This window comes from Typopeltis vanoorti, chromosome 22, assembly GCF_054136105.1.
Source record: "Typopeltis vanoorti isolate ZY-2024b chromosome 22, IOZ_Tvanoo_1.0, whole genome shotgun sequence".
NCBI classification, from domain to species: domain Eukaryota; kingdom Metazoa; phylum Arthropoda; class Arachnida; order Uropygi; family Thelyphonidae; genus Typopeltis; species Typopeltis vanoorti.
The window spans coordinates 47,271,975-47,291,722 of record NC_143570.1 but is presented as its reverse complement, the minus strand read 5'-3'; the positions used below and the strand labels follow the sequence as shown (position 1 = coordinate 47,291,722).

General features: G+C 36.0%; 1 protein-coding gene across 4 annotated transcripts in view; it reads right to left on the bottom strand.

Annotated features, from left to right (window-relative positions):
• Positions 1–19,748, bottom strand: part of IFT46 (intraflagellar transport 46) — a 214,716-nt gene that overhangs the window by 19,715 nt on the left and 175,253 nt on the right. For all 4 annotated transcript variants that reach the window (XM_090411983.1, XM_090411982.1, XM_090411981.1 and 1 more), the window contains one exon: positions 14,428–14,540. In XM_090411983.1, coding sequence (XP_090268109.1) covers positions 14,428–14,540 — 113 coding nt within the window. The remainder of the gene's footprint in view (positions 1–14,427; positions 14,541–19,748) is intronic.

Sequence of the window (19,748 nt, the reverse complement as noted above, 5' to 3'; positions counted from 1 at the left end):
GTAATGCTCAGTACTTTCCTTAAGCTTCTATGCATACAGATTATAGTTATGCGATCACTATTACCTGCATCCAGATACATCAGAAAAAATAGCCAGGATTTTGAAAAAAATATCTCTGTACAGTCTTCAAGCTCAAACCAAAATGGGCTGCTCTTATCACTTCTCCCAAGAACTGACACTCCATCCTTTCAAAGTAGTGAGAATAGTTAGAAACTATTAGACCAAGCCTTTGACAGGACAAACAAAATTAAATGGGAAAAAACTACTATGCTTCTTTACAACAAGTTTAAATAAATGTATTCCCCCCCCCAGAATCTGCAGCTGTCACTAAAATTTAAATTATGTCACTAACATAATTTAAATTAAGTATGGCTGCTTTACACTTCTCAAAAAAAAAGTAAAACAATGAGTAGAACAGTTTGTCCGTTGAGTGCATCCGGTATGAATGAGTTTAAGAGAAAATGCCATCTGCCAACATTGATGCATGGCCTCTCTTTCTCTGGATGAGTTCAGGATTCCCTGGAAGTCTAATATTTCTTTCCAATAAAAGTATTTAGCAAATTTTTGAAATATCAGCTTATTTGTACACAATCAGTCATACATGCCTGGTTGTATCTTTGCCATGCCCTTTTCTCCTTCTGGATTTAACCTTCCTACCGGCTAGGACGTCTATAGACGTCCAACTAAATTTGCGAATCGGAAAGTGGATATCTTTGCGAATCGGAAAGTGGATATCTTTGGGATTTCAAACCTTATACAGGAAAGCAAACTGTAATCGAGCATGATAAATATTCGGATCTTCCCTTGTCGATGCGTGCAGTAATGCAGTTACTAGACCCTTTACAGGGGGAAAGGTTACTGCATTATAATGGATAATTACTATATATGTGTCCTGAACTCGCTGATTTGCTTTTACAGCATCTTACAGATAGTTATGGTACTGTAAATGCAAAAAGGCGAGATATGCCTCCAGATCTGGCTTCAGGAAAGCTATTGAAGGGGGAAATCCGAACTTATCAGCGAGGGAAAGTCTTTGCACTACGTTGGAAAGACAAAAAAAATGTTTTTCTGCTATCTTCCCTGCACAATCCATCAGCGGAATCCGTGGAGAAGCATGGTTTGAAGAAAGAAAAACCCATTGCTGTGTGTGCATACAACGACACAATGGGTGGAGTCGACAGGTGCGATCAGCAGCTATCATTCTACTGTAATGAGGAAACAGCATAAAAAATATTACAAAAAAGTGTTTGGACATGTTATTTGGAACAGTTTCCTCCTGTACAAGAAAAAATGTTTGTCTACCATAACATATCTAGAATACAGAATAGAAATTGCGAAAGCATTGCTGCATGCACATGCACCTTCTTCAGCAAGCAGAAAAACAGGAAATCCTGTCAGACATCTGAGGTTGAACGCTGCTAACTCCAACCATTATCCCGAAAATCTACCACCAACGGCTAATAAAAAAAAAAAACCTCCACGCAAATATTATGTATGTAATAAAAAAAATATCAGAAAGGAAACAAAAATCTGGTGCCCTGAGTGTAAAACTGCTTTGTGTGTTTACCCTTGCTTCAAGGTGTTCCATGCTGTTCAAGAATTTTAAATTCTGAACAGTATGAAATAAAAAATGTTTCTTTTCAAGGCCATCAAAACAGTCCTTTTCAGGACTACAAATATTGAGAGGGATACCCGAATGCACTGTTTCGTTTTCATCTTGAAGGCTAATTTTTAAGTTCTTTTTATGACACAGAGAAACTGGAAAGAGTATTCCAGGTAAAGTATTTCATCAAAACAATAAAAAATAATGAAATAAAATCTACCCTATATATATAAAATGATAAACTTTTTTATGTCATGTTTATCGAAACGTTTTGAAACTCAGGGGCTACCCTGAGTGTCGAGTCTTCAAAATTCGAGTCATCAGAATTCAGGGGCTGAACTCCCTTTCGAGTTATCACAATTGAAGGAGAACTGGTCTACCATACTGGAACACGCAGGGTTGGGCATAGCCCCCCTAGTTAATAAATGAAATATATAAATAATAACGGGAACATTTTCACCTTGCCAACACTCAACATTGATGTGATATGGGTTCCAAATTTCTTGTTTCGGAGATATATATATATATATATATATATATATATATATATTACAAAGTTTTGTAATAAAAATTTCTGCTACAATGAAGTTTGGCAGAATCAACAATATTATTACCACCTTATTTCTGTTTCTCGTGTGGGAGAAAAACGGTAAAATGTCACTCTTATAATTATATGAGATGTTATAATGGCAAAAATAGTAAGAAAAAAGTCATTCGCAGTTTCTCTTCAAAACACAAAGAAAGAACATTGTAAATTCAGCCAGTGGAAAAGAAAATACTACATATTTTTCTCCTGTTATCTGATTTTTTATCTTATAGTTCAAAGAAGAAATCACTGCATATAACATGAAGTCTGCAGGAGGGAAAAAAATCTGGAAATTGGTTACATTATAACGAATAGAGAAATCATGTCAGAAAAATTATTCACGTAAGATTCTAATCTGTGATGGGTACAGTATTTTCAGGGAGGATAGACAAGATAGAACAGGAGGAGGAGTACTGTTGATGATAGCTGATGTGTTGCAGCCAAAGAAAGTAGTATATCATGATGATAGACATGTGAATGAGAGTTCATTTGAGGCAGTCTGGTGCGAAATAGTGACCAACGCAACCAAATATACAGTTGGATGCTGCCATAGGCAAGGGAGTGCGGGGGGAGATATTGAATTCATGCATCAGCAACTTAGTGCAATGAGTGAAGGCTTAGTGATTATTATGGGGGATTTTAATTATGGTGATATCAATTGGAAGGAGGAAATATCACGTAGCAAAAAGGAAATGGAGTTCATACATCTTCTACGAGATAATTACTTGAAACAGCACGTAACTGAAGGGACATGTGGTGTGAGAGTGTTGGACCTGGTTATTGGTTCAGAGGTTATATGCATAAGTAAGGTGTCCTCGTTACCTCCAGTTGGTGAAAGCGATCATGTGGTATTGACTTGGGAGGTTGCAAAATCTGTGGATTTTTCTATTAAGAAGGGGTATGTACGGAACTACAGGTTAGGCAATTATAACAAGCTTCGGAGTGAGCTTGCAGTCATCCCATGGCAGAACATATTGCAAGGGAAAGATGTTAGCAGTGCTTGGGATAAAATCAGCGGGTATCTGAGGAAAGCAATATCAGATTGTGTCCCCATGTCAAACAAGGCAGGCATTAGATGGATGAGCAGTAGTATCAAGCTTGAACTGCAAAAAAAGAAAATGTTATGGAGAATTTACAAGGAGAAAGGCGATCAGGACACCCATGAACAGTACAAGGCTCAAGCTAGGAAGGTTACCAGCATAGTAAGAAAAGCTAAATCAGATTATGAGAAGACCTTAGCCAAAGAGATCAAGGGAAATCCCAAAGAGTTCTTCCGCTATGTGGCAAGTAAGAGGAAGAATGACTTCGGAAGGATAACCTTAGTGGGTGCTGATGGTATTGAGGTGACAAAATCAGATGTAATAGTCGAGTTACTGAGTGATCACTTTTCAAAAGTCTATCACCCAAGTGAGGATATCTCTATACCTATAGCAATACCTAATGTGAGAATTGAAGCTAAAGAATCAGAGGTATTAAATATATTGCAAAACTTAAATGCAAACACTGCGGTAGGCTTAGATGGAATATCAGCTCGGGTGTTGCGTGAATGTGCAAATGAATTGTCAACCCCTCTTACCTGGATATTTAATTTAAGTTTGAACTCCGGTATGGTCCTTAGGGAGTGGAAGTTAGGCAAAGTGGTTCCTTTGCATAAGGGTGGCTCTAAAACTGCGGTATTGAATTACAGACCAATCACCATCTCAGGAGTAGTGGTAAAAGTATTGGAAAAGTTGGTTAAAGACAAAATTCAACAATGGGTGGATCAGGATATGATACTCTATAGAGGCCAACATGGTTTTGTTAAATGTAGATCCTGCCTTAGCAATCTATTAACTATTCATAATAGAATAACATCTGAGTTGGACAAAGGAACTGGCTACACAGTGGTACTTCTGGATTTTGCTAAGGCTTTTGACAGGATACCCCATGGAACACTGTTAGGCAAATTGGAGCAGATGGGAATGGATATTAAATTGGTGATATGGATAGGAGAATGGCTCAGGGAGAGATACCATAAGGTGGTGTATGGAGGAGCCGAGTCCAGAATGAGGCAGGTGACCAGTGGTGTGCCTCAGGGCTCTGTGCTTGGGCCAATGTTGTTTAATTTGTATATAAATGATATAGGAAACGGCTTAAAGGGAGATATTCAGTTATTTGCTGATGATGCAAAGTTGTGTAGTGCAATAAAAAATCAAGCTGATGTTGAAAGTTTGCAGGAGGATTTAAATAAGCTGGTAAAATGGGCAAAAGAAAATGGATGTCAGTTCAATGTGGAAAAGTGTAAAGTCATGCATTTTGGGATTAAAAGATTACCAGCTATGTACTACATCGATGGAAAGGTACTCCAAGAGATTGATGAGGCTAGGGACTTAGGGGTATTGGTAGATAGGGAGATGAAGTTCAGAGGACACATTGCTAAGGTGTCCAAGATTGCACATAGGATTACTTGGTTGTTCAGGAACACACTGACATCCAGAGATAAAGAGGTTATTATTCCCCTTTATAAAGCATTGATACTTCCACATTTGGATTACTGTGCTCAGGTCTGGTCACCTGGATTCCTTGGAGATGAGGAGGCTGTGGAGAGGGTTCAGAGAAGAGTGACCAAGTTGGTGAGTGATATAAAAAAATGTTCCCTACATTGAAAGATTGAGAGTGTGGATTGCAGAGATTGGTTGATAGGCAAAGAAGAGGGGATATGATAGAAACATTCAAATTACTAAAAGGTTTTTATAGGATTGATGCAGGGGAAATGTTTCAGCTGTGTGATAGTGATGGAAGAACAAGAGGTCATCTCTGGAAATTAAAGAAGAGTGTGGTTAACAAAGGTGTCAGAACAAGGTTTTTTGCCTGGAGGGTGGTGAATGAGTGGAATTCATTGCCTGACTTAGTTGTGAGCTCTTCGTCTGTAAATGAATTCAAGAAGAGATATGACAGATATTGTTTTGCTAGTTTGGGTCTCCCGCGATGAGTCTACTGACTCCATGGAGATACCCGTAATAATAATAATCTCAGCAGACATAACATTTTCTTCTAGATTAGATATCTAAAGTAACTGAACCTTTGCTACTATTTTACACTAAAATGAATGGGTATGTTCCCAAAGTGATTTACGTTTGTAACAGCTGTCTTGCGAACGATTTATGAAATAAATTATCTGAAATATCCACAGATTGCTTAGGTCTATATCCCCTCCCCCCCAAAAAAAAGAAGATTATGAAACGCATATGCACCTTTTCTTTGAAAATAATTCAAATCCTCTTCCTCTTTTTCAAGATAATTGTATGATTTAATTTCTAATTTTTGATAATAAAAGTGAAACTGATCATTATAAATTAAGCAATTATTTTGGCATAAATAATGTATAAGCATGTAAACGAAATATCAGTATTTCTGTTAGAATATAGGTAATCAACAATCGAAAAGGAAACAAGACATTCTTGACATATTCTGCACTACAGCCTGGGGCACTTTAGTGTTCTCCCCTTTCTTCTCAATAGCACTGAGAGTAATAAGTCCTTCAACTTTTCCTCCAGCTAAGAGGATATTACCAAGTATTTAGAAGACGTAGATTATTTCAAAAATAGCTTCCAGCAGCAGAAGTAATATTTAGATTTTTTTAAAGAAAAACAAACAAAAATAATACTACTGAACTTTCTTTTGTGTGGTATGCATATAAACAATTTTGCATGGTGAAAATATAGCATATTATTTCTAAAATTTCACATAATTTCAGCGGGCAGTAAAACAGCTGGTTTTAGATTGCAAATAAATAGAACAGAATTAGAAGTTTCACAATACAATCTGATTGCCGTATATCTTTTGTCAAAATGGTAAAATTAAGTAATTGATTTTGAATGCTGTCTAGAAAAGCTTTCAAACCTGTGAGTTCTAGGAGAGGATATGGAGGGGGGGGGGAGCATTAGAAAATTTTCAAAATGAAAAGAATTTTGAATCATTCCGTATATGATATTTTTCCCATTATATTTTCAACATATCTACGAGGATGTGCACTAGATATTATCGTAATATGCATAATACAAATAAATAAATGACGAAGGTGAAGAATCACTGCTAAAATATCATTGGATATAAATTTTTGATACCAAAAAGCCACACAATCGGAAACCGAGTAATTCAATGTAGCATTTTAACATTTTTTTTTTTTATTTTGTCTTTATGAATAACAAAAAATCTTTTCTAAAACTGAAATGTGATGATCCATATAATGCTATTTCGCTAGAAACAAAAGAAAAAGGACATATTTATTTCAATAAATATTGTTTAAAAATATAAATATTTGATAATATTTTCAAAGCAAACATTTGAAAATTCTGAAATTCGAAATAAAATTATTCAATTATTATACGTAAAGTGAAAGATCAATCAATGCAACTCTTCCGGTGCACTGATTTGTAGAATTACCAAGTATTTATAAGACGTAGATTATTTCAGAAATAGCTTCCAGCAGCAGCAGAAGTAATATTTAGATTTTTTTAAAAGAAAAACAAACACAAATAATACTACTGAACTTTCTTTTGTATGGTATGCATATAAACAATTTTGCATGGTGAAAATATAGCATATTATTTCTAAAATTTCACATAATTTCAGCAGGCAGTAGAACAGCTGGTTTTAGATTGCAAATAAATAGAACAGATTTAGAAGCTTCATGATACAATCTGATTGCCGTATATCTTTTGTCAAAATGGTAAAATTAAGTAATTGATTTTGAATGCTGTCTAGAAAAGCTTTCAAACCTGTATAGAAATTTAGAGTAGTTATGCAATTCAGTTCCAGGAGAGAATAAGGAGGGGGGGGAAAGCATTAGAAAATCTTCAAAATGAGCAAAAATGTTGAATCATTCCGTATATGATATTTTTTACATTATATGTTCAACATATCTACGAGGTTATGCACTAGATATTATCGTAAAAAGCATAATACAAATAAATAAATAAATGACGAAGGGGAAGAATCACTGCTGAAATATCATTGGATATAAATTTTTGATACCAAAAAGACACAATCGGAAACCGAGTAAGGCAATTTAGCATTTTAACATTTTTTTTTTATTTTGTCTTTATGAATAACAAAAAATCGTTTCTAAATCTGAAATGTGATGATCCATATAATGCTATTTCGCTAGAAACGAAAGAAAAAGGACATATTTATTTCAATAAATATTATTTAAAAATATAAATATTTGACATAATATTTTCAAAGCAAACATTTGAAAATTTTAAAATTCGAAAAAAATTATTCAATTATTATACGTAAAGTGAAAGAACAATCAGTGCAACTCTTCCGGTGCACTGATTTGTAGAATAAAATACACCAAATTCACTATCACTAAATAGATTCATTGCAAAAGCTGATCAGTGGGCATTTCAGGATTGATTTTTTTTTCGCATATGTGAAATTGGTTTCATTTTTTGGGAAGAGACACAATAAATCATTTCAGAGGCAAGAAAGGTCAAATAACTTAGGACAGTAAATGAAATTCTAAGCAACACAATAGACGTAAAGATGGGGGGGGGGGACACAAAGGTCACTCAGCAACAGTTAATCCACTAATGCTATAGAATAGCCGTAACGAGATTAACGGCGGAGGAAGGTAATGGCATGATAAAAGGAAGAATGCCGACGAAGTTTTGATCCATGAAAAAAGCTAGGGAGTGTTGAATATTTCATCCACACCGGCCGGTTGGGAGGTTAAGACAATATAATACTACACTGGTTTTTGCGCATGTAAGTACATATGGCTTGTAAAGTAAAATCCAATGTTCCAGTGAATATGCAAATAATTCTTAAAATAGTTTTTGATTTCTAATAATTTGTATTAGCAATTAATTTCAACACATGAATTATGCTGTTAAAATTATGGAAGGGGGTTCAGATTTTATGTTAACTATTGAGAGATTCAACTATAAAAATTTCTATCAAGGTATTAAACTTTCTCCTACTGCGAACTTAAACTCTCTCATTTTTGCCGAAGACCAAATAATAATTACAAATTCTGAAGATAACTTTCAGAAAGCTATTTTAAATCTAAACGAGATAGCCAAAGATTATGGTATGATAATATCAACAGAAAAATCAAAAACTATGGCCTTTAAAGGACAAGATCCAGTAAGAACTAAAATAGTAAGAGATAACAAGATTTTAGAACAGGTGAATTCATTGAACTACCTAGGTTGTATGATCACATATGAAAATGAGAGGTCTAGAAGAACTGAGATGTTGTGAAAGTGAGAGAGTAAGTAAAACAGCGTTGAGGGAAAGTAATGAAACTGGGGGAGTCATGCTGAATAACGTAGAAAACAAGGCCGTGAGTGATGCTTGTTTGGATTTGAATGAAGTTTGGGTGGTATAATATATGGCAATTCTATGATTAAGGGTATGGAGAGCAGTATGCCTAAGAAGTGCTTGGATGGTGGAACAATAGAGAGAATGACTTTAGCAATAAAGAGAGGACATGATGCAGAAAAGATGATAGTTATAGTGGGTACAAATGACCTGAGTGGTAGTATTAATTGGGTGGCAAAAGATTTAAGAACATTGTCAAATATTGTGAAGAAGAAAAGTGTCAAAGGGAGGATAGTGTGTGTGTGCTGCCTCGTTTTGACAATTATGAGTTAAGCAGATGAGCGATGATAATGAATGATATGATTGCAAGAATGTGCAAAAAATGAGGGCTGGAATTTGTTGATGTCTGGTGTGTGTTTGAAGGCAAAAGTGCAAGAGATGGGTTGCATCTGAACATAAGCGATTGAAGAAGTTACTGTTTTCTGAACAAGTTGAAGTAATTGGGCAGGGAAACTAAAATTGAAAAGGTTGAGTGTAAGAGGGAGAAACTTATGCAGTGAATGTATATTTGTGGATCTTTTTTGCAGAATAAATTGAATAGAATGGATAAAAATAGGCATAGGTCTACTGAAATTAGCAGCATGTATATCAGTTCTAAAGTTAATACAAGAGCTAAAGGGAATCTGCAATTTTTGTATACTAATGCAAGAAGCATTCGAAATAAGAGGGAAGAATTTTTGGCATTAGTCAGTGCAATCTCACCAAAAGTTGTAGGCATTAGTGACATTTGGCTGTCAGCAGAAGATGTGGTTGCTGGAATTGAATGTGATGGATACAGTATTTTCAGGGAGGATAGAGAAGATTGAACAGGAGGAAGAGTACTGTTGATGATAGCTGATGAGTTGCAGTTAAAGAAAGTAGTATATATCAGGGAGAATAGAGATGTCAATGATAGTTCATTTGAAGCAGTTTAGTGTGAAATAGTGACCAACGCAATCAAATATACAGTTGGTTGCTGCTATAGGCCGGGGGGGAGGACACTGAATTCATGCGTCAGCAAATTAGTTAAATGAGTACAGAGTTAGTGATTATTATTATGGGGGATTTTAATTATGGTGATATTGTAAAATAATGTCGGTTGTGTTATTTAGTTGTTGTTTTTTCTATATGTCAATGTCGGCTGCGGCATTGTATTATTTTTACTCTTTTTTCACTTTCCTAACTATGTCTATTTTAACTTAACATAAATTAAGTACTCTAATCTAATCCAATTAACTTAGTCCCTGCTTGCAATCCTTTATACTTTCTACAAGTGTTAGCGCTGTTAGTGAGAAGGCCTCTAGAATAGGCAACCCATGGTTACAGTTAACTATTTCCCACGCGGTACAACTCTGGAAAAATTTATATTATTTTTCAACTGTGCCATCCTGAATTAATTTTGTAGCATGAGAAGATTAGTTTAGATCACTTTCTAAAATAATTCCTTAAATAGTCAGTCGTGGCAATTTCTCTAATTTAAGCACACAGGGTCAGTCGTTTTTATGAGACAGTGCATTGGTCAAAGATCAGGCAATATTTTTAAACAAACAAAACATGTTTATTTTACCTTAAGCAACTGTACAATCTAATATACAATTGACAATTTCTCTCCGATGCCTATTTTTAACTCAAATCATAACCTTGCAATTTAGACCTGCTATTCGCAATGCTTAAATAACTTGCTTTACAAAATCTGGGCAGTTACTGGATGTTACAATTTATATCTTAGGCTAACATTACTATTATTATTTGACACCTCCAGGGAGTCCAAAGACTCATCGAGGGAGGGCACCTGCTCTACAACTGTCTCCACCACTCAATCCAACAATTGACCGCAACTACACCAACACCATCTACCGCCGACCACCACTAGTATTTCCAAAGACAATCATAAACATCCATGCCCATGGTGGGATTCGAACCCACAACCTTTTTGGCTGGAGACAGGATATGCTAACCACTCGGCCAGCCAGGCTAGCAAACATTCTTCTTAATATATATATATACTAGCTAATTCTCAGCCTCAATTATTTCTTATAGTGACTATACATACAATTCTTAACCATTACCTTAGCATTAATATAATAGAATATGCTCAAATTCGCAGAATCATATACAGTCTTACCAGCTTTGTAGATTAGTGGTGGTCCTGCTGACTGCATTCCTCCGTTCTATATACTAGCCTTCACTGAACAGCTTTTTGGCAGTCGTCCTGCTGTAGTCCTCTTCCGGGAGTTGTGGCATAGCTCACAGTCAGTTCTGGCTCTACTGTAGGCGGTGTGTATCTAGTCGCAGGTAGCACGTTCCATTGCTGAAAATACATCTCTGAAGAATAAGCTGCCTCTCCTGGTTTCCCCGTGCCTAAGGGTCAAACTCCAACGAAATCTCGGAAGTCCGAGCGGGCCAATAAACTGCAGCAAGACGAGAAAAACTCCAGGTCTGTTTTGAGGTTCTCAAGACCTCTTTTATACGATTCCAAAGCTCCTTGTTTTAGGGTTGGAGACCCCTGAATCTTGATCAGTGTTGTCATGACCCTCAGTTTTGGTGGTAAAATCTCCACATCTAAATGACCTTCAATACCTTTGTTCACTATCAAGTCGCCAACATAATTTTGTCTAATCCTCTTAACTTGAGGCAGAAATACTTTTAACATTCTGTTACTCTTACAACTTAAATCAGAACTTAATAAAATATCAACATAATGTACTATTTTAACCTTCACAATATTTTATAACTTATGAACAATTCTATGTCATTCTTTTAGTCAGTTACCTTTACAAGTTTACAATCAGTATTTGACTGTTAAAATACAGTGATGTACAATTTTGTTCTTTCCACATGATTTGTGACCTCTGTAAAATCGATGTCAAAAATTTTTAGGGTCAGAGACCCCTAAATCTTGACGTCACTGTTGTCTTTAAAAATTTTACAATATCAATTGGAAGGAGGAAATATCATGTTATGTGGCAAAAAGGAAATGGAATTCATACACCTTCTAAGAGATAATTACTTGAAACTGCACATAAACGAAGGGACTCGTGGTGTGAGAGTGTTGGACCTGGTCATGGGCTCAGAGGACATATGCATAAGTAAGGTGCCTCATTACCTCCAATTGGTGAGAGCAATCATGTGGTATTGACTTAGGAGGTTGCAAAATTTGTGGACTCTCTTAAGAAGGGGTATATACAGAACTACAGGTTAGGTAATTATAACAAACTTCGGAGTGAGCTTACAGATGTCCCATGACAGAACATATTGCAGGGGAAAGATGTTAGCAATGCATGGGATATAATCAGTGGGAATCTGAGAAAGGCAATATCAGAATGTATTTCCCTGGTCAGGAAGATAAACAAGGTAGGTGTTAGATAGATGAGTAGTAGGATCAGGCTGGATCTGCAAAAAAAGAAAATGTTATGGAGAATTTACAAGGAGAAAGGTGATCAGTACACCCCATGAGCAGTACAAGGCTCAAACTAGGAAAGTTACCAGCATAGTAAGAAAAGCTAAATCAGATTATGAGAAGACCTTAGCCAAGGAGATCGAGGGTAATCCCAAAGAGTTCTTCCACTATGTGGCAAGTAAAAGGAAGGATGACCTTGGAAGGATAACTTTAGTAGGTGCGGATGGTACTGAAGTGACCAATTCAGATGTAATAGTAGAGTTACTGAGTGATCACTTTTCAAAGGTCTCTCACCCAAGTGAGGATATCTCTGTACCTGTATCAATAATTAATGTGAGAATTGAAGTTAATAAATCAGTGGTACTTAGTATATTGCAGAATTTAAATGCAAACACTGATGTAGGTTTAGATGGAATATTAGCTAGGGTGTTGTGTGAACGTGCAAAGGAATTGTCAACGCCTCTGACTTGGTTATTTAACTTAAGTTTGAACTCTGGTATGGTCCCTAAGGAGTGGAAGGAAGGCAAAGTGGTTCCTTTGCATAAAGGTGGCTCTAAGACTGCAATAGTTAATTACAGACCAATCACCATCTCAGGAGTGGTGGTAAAAGTATTGGAAAAGTTGGTTAAAGACAGAATTCTAGGATAGGTGGATCAGAATATGATACTCTATAGGAGCCAACATGTTTTTGTTAAAGGTCGATTCTGCTTTAGCAATTCATTAACTTTTTATAATGGAATAACATCTGAATTGGACAAGGGAAATGGCTACGCAGTCATACTTCTGGATTTTGCTAAGGCCTTTGACAGGATACACCCACGGAAACTGTTGCGCAAATTAGAGTAGATGGGGATGGATACTAAACTGGTGATATAGATAAGAGAATGGCTCAGGGAGAGATACCAGAAAGTGATGTATGGAGAAGCAGAGTGCAGGATTCTGCAGGTGACCAGTTGTGTACTCACAGCACTTTGCTTGGGCCGTTATTGTTTAATTTGTACATAAATGATATAGGAAATGGCTTGAAGGGAGATATTCAGTTGTTTGCTTACAAAGTTGGGTAGAGCAATAAAAAATCAAGTCGGCATTGAGAGTTTGCAGGATGATTTTAAATAAGCTGGCAAAATGGGCAAAAGGTAATGGATGTCAGTTCAATGTGGAAAAGTGTAAAGTTATGCATTTTGGGATTAAAAGATTACCAGCTGTGCACCACATTGATGGAACGGTACTCCAAGAAATTGATGAGACTAGGAGGTGTTGGTGGATATGGAGATGAAGTTCAAAGGGCACACTGCTAAGGTGTCCAAGATTGCACATAGCATTACTTGGTTATTGAAGAACACACTAACATCCAGAGATAAATAGGTTATTATTCCCCTTTATAAGATATTGATACTTCCACATTTGGATTATTGTGCTCAAGTCTGGTCACCTGGATTCCTTGGAGATGATGAGGTTGTGGAGGGTTCAGAGGAGCATGACTAAGTTGGTGAATGATGTAAAAAATGCTCCCTACATTGATAGATTGAGAGCTTGCGGATTGTTTATCCGCCTCTTCTCCGCCTATCAACCAAAGAGGTTGGTTGATAGGCGGAGAAGAAGGGATATAGAAACATTTAAATTACTAAAAGGTTTTTATAAGATTGATGCAGGGGAAATATTTCCGCTGTGTGATAGTGATGGAAGAACAAAGGGTCATCCCTGGAAATTAAGGAAAAGTGTGGTTAACAAGTGGAATGCATTGCCTGACTCAGTTGTGAGTTCTTCGTCTATAAATGAATTTGAAAGGAGGTATGATAGATATTGATTTGATAGTTTGAGTATCTTGCGATGAGTCTACTGACTCCATGGAGATACCCATGATATACACCTAAAATTTGCAAAATATTTAAAAATAACACTTGTAATTAACTGTATATTTAAACCAAACCTAGTTCAAAAACAAACAAGATTAAAAGTATACAAATACATTAGCCCCTAATGTATGAAAGGGAAATCTGGACAATAAAACAAAAAGACAAAGATTACTAACAGCTGAAATGAAGTTTATGTGAAAAATGCAAGGTATACTCTATTTGATCACAAAAGAAATGAAGAAATTATGAAAGAATTAAACCAAGAATCATAATAGAAAAAATTATAAAATATATAAAAATAAAAAATAAACATAAATGGATGGAACATGTTTAAAGAATGAAAACAGAAAGATTACAATAACAAGTCATTAGGAAAAAGAAAACCAGGGTATCCTCTTAAAAGATTCAACAATTACTTCTAAGGCCGGAACAGGCCATTCTAAGCCGAAATCTTTGATAGGCATGATGATGATGAATTAATTTTATTATAATTTGAATATAATAAATAATTTGCAAAACAGTGACCTATTTTTGAAAGTAGTTAAGATTTAATGATTATAATTCTAGCTTTCCTACAGTATTCAGTTTCATCACTTGCAACATAATATCTTAAGAAAAAAAAAAAAAAAACTACCTTGCATAATGTACTGTTGGTGGCGGCTTAGAGCGATGAAGATTCCCTATACTGTTTATCCATGATTCAATTTCTTTTGGACATTTATCAGCATTTTCCAAACTTTTCACAGCCTAAAATAAATTAAAATGCATAGATGTAAATTCCTTTAAAATAAATTTAAGCCAACATTAACATATGTCATATACTAAAAGAAGCAAACTCATAACATTATTAAATACAATATAATCAATAGTTATCCAAATTTTAAAATATCTTAATTACATACCTAACAAAAAGGTTTCATTCCTTCTGAGATCTCTCACCACCTGACACATTGTGGCACTTATTTGTGCCTTGTTGCCATATGGTTAAAGCAGTGTTTTCCAACATGAGGCGTATGCCCCACAGGTGGGTAATTTGAATATTTTGGGGGGAAATTAGAAAATGATGTTGCATTCGTCACCTCATCACCAATATACTCAAAAAACTCACCATTGTCGGCGATAAATTGTCGATGTTGCAACCCAGACTTTCCGAGAAAAAAAGCTGACATCACTAGTACAGCAGTCAACATAAATACAGTATCAAGAACTCTCAGAAAAGCAAAACTATGAGTCTATTAGAACTTTATTCAACATAAAGGGTACAATGGCATGGCTTTCTGATGAGACAGAAACAAAATACTGCAATTCAACTAGTTTTGCAAAAAAAATACTGTTGCCCTTCCCATCATCATCATATTTTGTTGAATGTGGCTTTAGTGCTGTAAATGACTTGCTACTGGAAAAAAGAAATCATCTGGATATCACAAACCAAGGGGATTTGAGATTGAAAATGACTAAATTAGTACCTCAAATAAAAACTCTTTGCAGCAGTCATCAGGCTCAAGGATTGCATTCACTTGGATTTTATTTTCCCGAGTTCAGTTCAATTTATTTATGTTTTATAATATACAAAGTGTAATATAAAATTTATATTCATTGAAGAAAGTCAAATTAAAAACAGTTTTACATATGTTACTTTTTTATTTAAAGTACATATTTATATTATACATTTTCAGAACTTGGCTGACTATTATGCTAAGGTTGGGGGGGGGGGGGGGGAAGGGCATCAAAATCCTTGAAGCGTTGAGGTGAGGCATGATCCAAAAAACGTTGGGAAACACTGGGCTAAAGCAAAAGAACTCTTTTGTCCCTAAATCTATGCAACATGATTTAATGTTTACTGTTGATAGCTGCCCATGGTATATAAATTAAAAACTTCATGGAATTTAAGAAATGTTTTGCTTTTTATTATACCTTTGAATCAGGGATAAATAACACATGAATTATGCTATGAGGAAGTGAGTTCAGATTTTATGTTAACTGTCGAGAGATCCAACTATTAAGATATTAAGAGACGAGATTATTCAAACTAATCTCTTTGAAAATAATCCATTGTACTTCAGTGTAGCATAACATTGCATCCAGTTTTTAAGCATACAGCAGTTATTTGAATCAGTTACCTAAAAAAAAAACATCTGCTCATCAACTCCTTTGATACATTTAGCCTATGTGTTTTCAAATTACCTCAATTCTAAAGTAAATATAGAAAAAGTAGACTTCTGGTTTGTTACCAACTGGGGTTTCTGACCCTACAGTCCCATCCTCATCATCTCACGGTGAATCCTGTAGTAGATATCCACCTGGATCCTGGATACTGAATGATCAAGCTGGCAATATACAATATAGGACTCAGCTAACCAAACTGTATTCTCTCTTTACTTAAACCCAAGTCAGTGCACTTTCAATAAACAGTACAGGATGGAATGTCATCTTGTAAAGGGGGTATTACCTGGTTAAAGAAGATTCTCCCTTCTTTTGTTTTTGTCAGGGAGAAGATGAATGTGAAAAATCAGCTACTAGAATAAACCACAAACTTCACATTAGCAAAGCTGAAGATAGGTACCTACCAATGTAGGGTTTTTAATAGTAGAGGAAATGTAAATATTAATGGTGTTAGACTCAATGAGCAAGTCTTCAAGAGCAGTGAACACTTCAAAGATCTGGAAAGTATACTTTCTAGCAATGGAATGTTAGACCAGGAGAATAATGAGGATTAATGAGAAAATAGGAGAATTTCACTGGGCCAAACCATTTTTAATAGTGTAAATGATCTACTTTAGGATCTACAGTTAGGTCTCACTAAAGAGCAAGCTTTTGATGAACAAAAACTACTCTTTGCCCATTTTGACTCATGCAGCAGAGAGAGAAGCTAACAAAAAGGTATTAAGAATACAAGCAATGGAAATGAAAGTTTTAAGGATTATATTGACAAAAACAAGTAAAGATAGAATAGGAAATGTGAACATAGGAATGGTCTGGGACTAGAAAATGTCAAAGAAATGCTTGTGAACACTTGGTTGAAGTGGTCTGGATATACATATTGAGAATGAATTTAGAAAGAAATTATGAGCACTGATCCACCTGACCTTACATTATTTGTTGAAATAATTTAGATAAAGAAATGATACAGATCAGGAACAAAAGGAGAAGCCATGGCATTCAACACTAAACACAAAGATAAAACTTCTCAAATGGCAGGCAATTTAAAGTAGAGATTTCATTTGGGTCTCTAGTTCTACTAAGAAAGAAATGAAGGAATCTAAGTCATCAGAGAAAGCAGATGACACGAAGAAAAAACAAATGCTGGTTCCCATTGGAGATCTAAAGCAGATTAAGAAATGAATACCAGATATACAGAAATGTTTTGGGAAAATATGGAGAAAAAGCAAAGCTAATAATAATGCTAAATATATTCCCCTTTTCTCTTCAGGACATGGATCAGCCATGACTAACAGCACTATGTTTCGTCTAATGATGTGCATAAACTCATATGGAGAGAATACACAAGAAATAAGAAAAGTCGTAATGAATATGTTATTGTTAATAATGATATCATCATACTGATTCAGGATAGAAGAATATACAGGGGATCTGAAATAGGAAGTAATCACTATTTGGTTCTGAGAAGGATAAAATTAATATCTATTGAAAAGAAAAGAAAAAAAAAGCTGCTTAACTATACATAGAAAAAAAATTCTACAGGCAAGCAGCTTTCATATGTGAACTGTAGATTCAATATTATTCTCCAGTTCAAAAACAAGAAGAAAACCTTGGAGACTCAATGGCAAATCTGAAAAAATAAAAATAATAAAACTGCTTAATTCAAGTAGGAAGCCATGTGGTGAAGTTGTCTGTAAAGACAGAAAACTGGAACTTCATAGTGGACTCAAGAAGTTAAGGAGGCAGTTAAAGTAAGAAATCCCATTATATGTTCATGACAAGTCAGTAGGAGCACTGAGAGAATAGAGAGTAAAATGAAAGAAACTTATGGGTAAATGTAGTATTATAAATGATGGGCGCTAGCGTCGCCATAGCACGTGGCAGTGAATTTGAGCTGTGCAGAAGAAAGTGATTTTTAATCGGTGAATAGTCCGTTTTTTTCCCGTTTTTCTAAGTTTTTGAGTGCTGAATTGTTTCTCTGAATACGAGTGTACTTCAGTGGTTGTTTTTCGGAAGTTAGTTGCTGTCGCGATATAATATATGTTGGTACCGTCAGAATCGAACGCGTAATGGTGGAAGACAAAACGAAGCTAAGTTACTTTGTATTTAGTTATATTTCATTTTATTTAATTATATTAGTACTTAAATGTTCTGATGTTTGTACTTTTTTCCCCTCTTATTTATTAATTGAATAATTATTAAGGATTACGCTACTCGGCAGTAAGGAATGATGGTGGATTCAGCAGCAGTCGCAAGTGGCGTAACGCCAAGTCCTCCGCCATTTAAGAACTCAATTATTAGCAATATCATAAGGGACTTTGTGGCATGCAGTACTTGCGGCATGTATGCTTCTAAGGAATTACATATGTGGTTTGTTAAAGAGAGTGGAGAGCGTATGTGCGCAAAATGCAGGCAGTTGGAGGAAATAAGTACATTAGATATATCGATATCCGACTTTGTTGCTCCAGGAACGGAGAATGAATGTAGGAAGACGAGTAGTATGATAGGAGAGAATGAGAAAATAATGGTTGATAGTGTGGAAGGTGTGAGTGACTGTGGAAGTTTAGGAGATGGTTTTGTTTGGGAGAGTGAATTTAGATTAAGAGTGACTGACCTGCAGAGGGAGATAGATGAGTTGAAAGAGGAGGTGGAATGTCTAGTGAATGAGAGCAGAAGTATAAAAGATAAGATTAGGAGAATGGAAGAAATGAATGTAAGGCGAATCAGAGTAGGAGAGAGAGAGAATTTAAGGAGTATGAGTGAGAGGTATGGGGGTGCTAGAAGAGGAGAGATTGGAAACAGTAGAAGAGAGGGAATGAGAGAGAGGTATGGAAGTGCTAGAAGAGGAGAGAATGGAAATGGTAGGAGAGATGGAATGAGAGAGAGGTATGGGAATGCTAGAAGACGAGCGGATGGAAATGGTAGGAGAGATGGAATGAGAGAGAGGTATGGGAATGCTAGAAGACGAGCGGATGGAAACAGTAGTAGGAGAGACAGAATGAGAGAGGGATATGGAAGTGCTAGAAGTGGAGAAAATGGAAACAGTAGGAGAGAGGGAATGCGAGAGATGTATGGGAGTGCTAGAAGAGGAGAGAATGGAAACAGTAGAAGAGAGAGGTATGGGAATGAAAGAAGAGGAGAGAATGGAAACAATAGGAGCGATGGAATGGTAAGAGGTATAATGTATGGTGACTCGATGATCCGTGGTGTTCAGGATAGGATGCGTGAGGAGTGTTTGCCAGGAGGAACAATAGAAAGGGTGGCTATGGCAATTAAGAGAAGTGAAAGGGTGGATGAGATGATTGTGATGGTAGGAACGAATGACTTGAGTGGTAATGTAAGTCGGGCAGCGAGAGATATGAGATTTTTGCTTGAGACTGTACGGAAGAAGACAGAGAGAGGAAAAATAGTGTGCGTGTTGCCTAGGTATGATAATGATGAGCTGAGCAGAAGAGCGGTGATATTGAATGGCATAATAGCGAGAATGTGTGACAAGAGAGGACTGGTATATGTGGATGCTTGGAGTGCGTTTGAGGAAAGAGAGGAGTTGTTTGCGAGAGACCGTTTACATTTGAATGAGGAAGGACGTAGGCATCTGGAGAGATTGCTGTTCTGAACGAGTCAGTGTGTCCCAGGGAGGATGATAGCAGGGGTGGCCTCTTGTGGGAATGGATACTTGGGAGAAGGGAGACAATGTCAGGTAAGACTGAGCCCAGTGGAGTCTAGAAGGGATAATGCTGGGTATAGAAACAATGGCATTTATATGCTGTATACTAATGCCAGGAGTATCCGGAA